At 35.1% G+C, this 6,371-nt stretch overlaps 1 protein-coding gene across 1 annotated transcript; it reads left to right on the plus strand.

Annotated features, from left to right (window-relative positions):
* The first annotated feature begins 2,263 nt into the window (after positions 1–2,263).
* On the plus strand, positions 2,264–3,154 carry LOC147912755 (vomeronasal type-1 receptor 4-like). The gene has a single exon (XM_087422334.1). The coding sequence runs from the start codon at positions 2,264–2,266 to the stop codon at positions 3,152–3,154; it is 891 nt and encodes a 296-aa protein (XP_087278460.1).
* Positions 3,155–6,371: the final 3,217 nt, after the last annotated feature.

The raw sequence follows: 6,371 nt of genomic DNA on the forward strand, positions 1-6,371 counted from the left end.
GCACCGATATCTTTTAGCTGTTTTTTAAAATTTTATATCAATGAAATAGTAGAGCACGCACTTAATTATTTTCGTTCTTTTTCATTCTGTATGTTTGTGAATTTTCAGCATTATTGCACGTTACTTTGGATTATTCATTAACATTGCTGTATAACATTCCATTATGTGAATATCAAACAATTAATTTCCTTATTCCACTGTTGATTGTCATGTGTCAGACCTCAGTATTTCCTGCTACCTCCATATGAGCCCTTTCTGCCTCCAATAGTCAGGGAACAGAGGTTTTTTTCCCGAAACACTGCAAGTGTATCTTTGGATATGATAACTACAAACTTGTCTTTGTTATTTGGTAATTAGGAACGGGGAGGAAAGTTTTTCACACATATTCTCAGTTCCTCAAGAACATTTTCTCACTGAAGCTACAGGTGAAAAGACAATTGCAGTTCTCTGGGGGGAGGAGGTCACAGAATCACAAGCCCATACGGAGTGGTCAGGCTGCCTCCCTACAACACGGTACTGGCTGCCTGAGTGTCACTCTACCCTCATCCTAGCAGCCAGAGGGACTCAGCTGAATATTATTCATTTCAGAATGAGAGGTAGAGTCTGCAAGGAAGGAGGGGTATCAGGAGACTGGGTAAGTGATCATATTGGAAATCTGATTCCAGTGCCAAAGACACACAGGAAGAAGGAATAATTTCTGAGGTTTCAGCTGAGTTAGAAAAGAGAGATGAGGATTCCATATCTTACACCAGTGCGCTGTGGCTCCTGGATGGCTCCTAATGTAATTGAGATTAATCCTCACTGATAGTGACTGTTGGTATCTAAACCACGTGGTAAAAAAAACCCCTACTTTTTAAATGTTTAAGGCCTGCGCTTCCAAAATCAAACTGCTGTTCAACCTACCTTCCAGGAGCCATAGCCTACATTTTCAGGATTACTATAGATATAACTACCACCCCCATGCTTATAATAGAGAGTAGGATGAAACTACGTTAATCATTTAATCCTGTGCAAAAACTGTGTCTCTGAGTGGCAGGTGCTGCAACTGAAATATTTTCTCTAATTCTGGGCATAGGAATTGCTTAATAGAGACAGTAATTGTCTCCTTCTGAAAACATCTATGGTTTCTTGATTTTGGCGGGATTGTTTTCCATCTTTAAGTTAGGGAAGCAGCATTTGAGGAAACAGTAATGTAAAAGAATGTTTCATGTACTAGAGGTCAGGTACAAATGGATCTTGTGTTATATTATCTGGTTTCAAAATATTCTCAAATCATTCTCATGAATGATCATAATTCTCATCCTAGATATTCTATATTGTACATGTGTCTTATATTTTAATATATTTCACAAATCTTCCCTTAATCCTAGTGTCTCTGTCTGATATTAATAAACATAGTTTATGATTTGAAATTAGTAATATTTAATTTCTACCCTACACTATTTTATCATATGCTATTTTTTCAGGGCCCGTACTTTGGAGCGTAACCTAGTGTTTACAGTTTTCATGATAGGTGCAATGGTGTTGCCAGCATTAAAGCAAATAAATGTTTCTATCGCTGCCCCAATATAGAGCCAATTGTGAACTCATTATATAAAATTTGTCTTTGTGCAGATTCATATAGAATTAGACTATAATCAGTGCAACTACATTTTATAAAATATCTAAATGATTACTTATAATTGGTATTGTCCTATACAACTAACCTTTACACATATAGGGAAACTTGTTACCAACAAAACTAAAAAATGAAATACCACAAACTACAATAAAATAACAACAAATAACAAATACATCTGTTTTATATAAAGAACACAGCTAACCAGTCATGTTAGACAAACATAGTGTTTAAATACACTGTCTTTTTACCAGCCCAGCCACATTCAAATCCCTACCTTGCTCTTATAAAAGAAGTGAATTTAGACAAATTGTTAACCTTTATCAGACTGAGTGTTCCTTATCTTCCCAATGAATATAATAGCACTGCTAGTCTCTTGGACTTATTAACAACACAATATTTATTACACACACGGCCTTCATAGCAGTGAATCATATTTTGTAAGCACCATTTAAAAGTTCTACATTCAAACTATTGGAAACCTGTTAATAAAAGAAAAAGTTTAAATCATTTACCTAATTGGGAAATAATATAAGCTGAGAATATTGGATTTCAGTTAATATGATTCATGTAACTCATGCCTTATGTTCCCATGCAGGAATCTCTGGCTCAGAGGAGGAATATCAGTCATGGACAACTGAAAGAATGGCCACCAGGGATCTGGTGATAGGAATAATCTTTTTCATACAGACTATAGTTGGAATTCTGGGGAATTTCTGTCTTCTTTACCATTATCTATTCTTTTACTTGACAGGATCCAGGTTGAGGGCCACAGATTTGATTCTCAAACACTTGACTGTAGCCAACCTCTCAGTCATTCTCTCTAAAGGGGTCTTCCAAACAATGTTAGCTTTGGGGTTAAAAGATTTCCTCAATGACATTGGGTGTAAACTTGTCTTCTATGTTCACAGAACGAGCAGGAATGTGTCCATTGGCATCACCTGCCTCTTGAGTGTTTTCCAGGCCATGACCATCAGCCCCTTGAACTCCATGTGGGCAGAGCTTAAAGCAGAAGCTCCCAAGTACATGGGCACCTCTAACATTTTCTGCTGGGTTCTGAATGTGATGCTAAATATTCTGGTTCTTTTTTATATGACTGAGAAAGAGAGCAACATAAATATCACAAGGAAAAGAGATTATGGCTACTGTTCTTCCATAACTGATGGTGACAATACGGAGTCACTGTATATAGTATTGTTTTTATTCTATGATGGTTTCTGCTTGGGGCTCATGATCTGCTCCAGTGGCTCCATGGTTTTTATCCTGTATAGGCACAACCAGCGAGTCCAACACATGCATAGGAAGAATCTTTCCCCAAGATCCTCCCCTGAGATCAGAGCCACCCAAAGCATTCTTGTCCTGGTGTGCACCTTTGTATGTTCATGGACTCTCTCCTCAGTCTTCCACATTTGTTTGGTAGTATTTAACAATCCCAGTTTGTGGCTAGTGAACACTTCTACACTATTAGCTGCATGTTTTCCATCTGTAAGCCCCTACATTCTCATGAGGCATGACTCCAGAATATCAGGGCTCTGAGTTGCTGGGGAAATGAATGTAAGCTCACTTGAACTTGTCATAAATTTGTAAATTTCATGTATATTTACAATGGCTCCCTTTTTATTCATTAGTTCTCCTGAGAATTAAGCACACTTATGAAACATTCACATTTAGAGAATGTAATAAGACATATCATTCTTCTGCTCCAAAATAAACAATAAAATGAATAGTAATTGTACATTAAATATTATGTAATTATCATATTAATGCTTATATAATTGAAATTCTCTTAATGATTGCAGTGGAAGGGTTCAGAGTCTATGCAATGTTAAATCAGTGGTTCTTGAAACAATCTGGAGATTATGCAGAAGTCTTACAGAGTGTAAATTTTGATCTGATATTTTTAATTTTCCCTGACTTTAACTATTTATGTGATTGTAGGTTATATTTTGTGAAATAGAAAAACTGTATGTTATTTTCATTAAGAAACTGAAAAATGAGGGATTCTTCCACACTATATTGACTAGCATGGAGCTTAGTTGGAGAGCAAATTCAGTTTCAGGGTAGAAAGGGATTGAGAGCCAAGCATGAGTTTTGTGTGTTACATCTTTGGAGAGATGGTAGTCATTTAAAATATGATATTATGAAGGGAGATTCAAAAATGTAGAAAGGACCAGATTGACCAACACTATACAAAGGAGAGCACAAAATATATGTTTGCTGACTGTTAACCTCAAGTGAGTGTTGTCCGTTAAAAATGCACGCCCTTTGGCATAATTGACATGGATTTGGGGAAGTGTAGAAGTTTGTTTTTTCTATTATGTGAAGAGGCAAATTGGGTATGTTAGGAAAAAATGGGTTCCATGGTTCACTGTAATATTGCTCAGGTGAGGTAACAAATTTATAGTGGAGCCTTCCATTAATCTTGAAGCAATGAAGGAATAAGCATTTGGAGGGATAAGTCATGAATTCTTTTCTTTACATGGCATTTTTGGCACATTTTCAAATAAGTAAAATGGAAATTTCTTTAATTTTAATAAATTTAATATAGCTTTAATATAGCTCTCTCTGTACTTATGCTATAAAGCTGATGCAATGTATTAAAGATTCAAAATGGAAAAACAAAACAATTAGTTAGAACTAATGGATGTATACTGAAACTTGTGCCACAAAATAGGGAAACACATACTTTTTTTAGTTCACAGAAGAATGTTAGAAGTATTAACCATGTATTACACGACAAAGAAAGCAAGAAATGTGTATGTGTTTGTGTTTGTATGTGTTTGTATATATTTTCTCTCTCTAGTTGTGTATGTCTATATACACATATGAATATGAGAATATGTATAAAATCAGTCAAATTTTGCCTGTTTTCCATCAACCAATATTTTGGGAAAAGTAAATTATGAAATAAAAATACTTACTAAAATACTAACAACCTGCTTTAAGGTTAAAGTGTGTGATGGACTGAATTGCATACCCTCAAAATTTGTATGTTGAATCCCTAATCCCTAAAATAACTGTATTTGATGACAGGGCTTTGGAAGAGGTAATTATGAGTAAATCAGGCCATAAGGGTGGAGCCCTACTGCAGTAGGGCTGGTGTCTATATAGGAAGAAGTGCACGTGAACAGACGTGGCCATTTCAGGCACAGCAAGGAGATAGCCATCTGCTAGGCAATGAGAGAGGCCTCCGAGATATCAACCCTGTCAGCACTTGATCTTGGACTTCCAGTCTCCAGAACAGTGAAAAAGTAAATACGTATTGTTTAAGTCACTAGCCTGTTGTGTTTTGTTATGGCGGCTCTAGCAGACTACTACCAAGTGTATTTATCTGATATGTGTATCACCATGCTACTAGTTAATTGGTTAAAATTACATGGAATGCATTTTTTTCTAATTTAATGGATATATTTTAGTTATATATCTTGAAAAAATATCCAACTGAATATACTAAAATATGTTTGACATTAACAGGTGCAAGTTTATTTACATTCAATACAATTATGATTATATTTCAGACCAGATTTACCAATATATCGTGTGTTCTTCATTATACTTGTATTATGTTCTTGGCTTTTCTATCTTAACTTCTTCTGTATTACTTTTTTTTTATTGTGGTAACATTGGTTTATAACATTGTATAAATTTCAGGTGTACCTCATTATACTTTTATTTCTGCATGAAATATTTGCAAACCATACATCTGTATTACTTTTTAAATAAACTTGTATTTTACCACTTTTACTTGGAGGTGGTATATTCATTATGCTTAGTTTTAACCTAGAAATTGTAGGATATTGTTTAAAACTAATCAGAACGTTGATTTAATACATTTAACGTCCACCTGGACAACGTGATGGCAATCCAACAATAATCCATTAATCTCTTCCCTACTTGTTTTTTCAATTGTGTATTTGTACTAAAAATGTTAATGTCATATGCAACATCATAAATGCACAGCTTAATGAAATTTCATAGACTGAACATATCTGTCAATGTAATGGGCGTTGCATTACTAATTACTATTTATTACTAATACTTTTTTTTAAACTATAGTTTTTTTTCTTTTTTTTAAAGATTTTATTTGTTTATTTTTCCCCCCAAAGCCCCAGTAGGTAGTTGTATGTCATAGCTGCACATCCTTCTAGTTTCTGTATGTGGGACGCGGCCTCAGCATGGCCGGAGAAGCGGTGAGTCAGCGCACGCCCGGGATCCGAACCCAGGCCGCCAGCAGCAGAGCGTGTGCACTTAACCGCTAAGCCATGGGGCCGGCCCTATTACTAACACTTTTTATTAAATGATGATAATAAACAGATTAGTTTATCATTTCAAATTAGTAATATTGAGTTTCTACGTGACACTAATCTGTCATGTATTGGTATTTCAATTCCCATAGTTCAGGGTACAGAAGAGCATTAAGTGATTCTTGAGATAGGTAGCATTTCATTCCTGCCATAAAAGCAAATTCGTGTTTCTGTGGCCAATCCAGTATAAAGCCAGTAGTGCATTCTGTCAATACAGCTTGTTATGGAGCAGGTCCCTATAGAGTTATACCACAATCACTGCATCTAGATTTTACTAAGATATTTAAAACTTTATTCATAATTGGTGTTGGCTTATAAAATAAAAATTTACACATAATGGAAAAATATAAAATAAAATACCACCAATGTAAAATAATGTAACAAAGTATGAAAACATCTAAATATACACCTGCACTTTGAAGGGTGCATCTAACTAGCTTTGTAGATTG

Source organism: Ceratotherium simum, chromosome 33 (genome assembly GCF_057802395.1).
Source record: "Ceratotherium simum simum isolate JZ-2026a chromosome 33, ASM5780239v1, whole genome shotgun sequence".
NCBI lineage: Eukaryota > Metazoa > Chordata > Mammalia > Perissodactyla > Rhinocerotidae > Ceratotherium > Ceratotherium simum.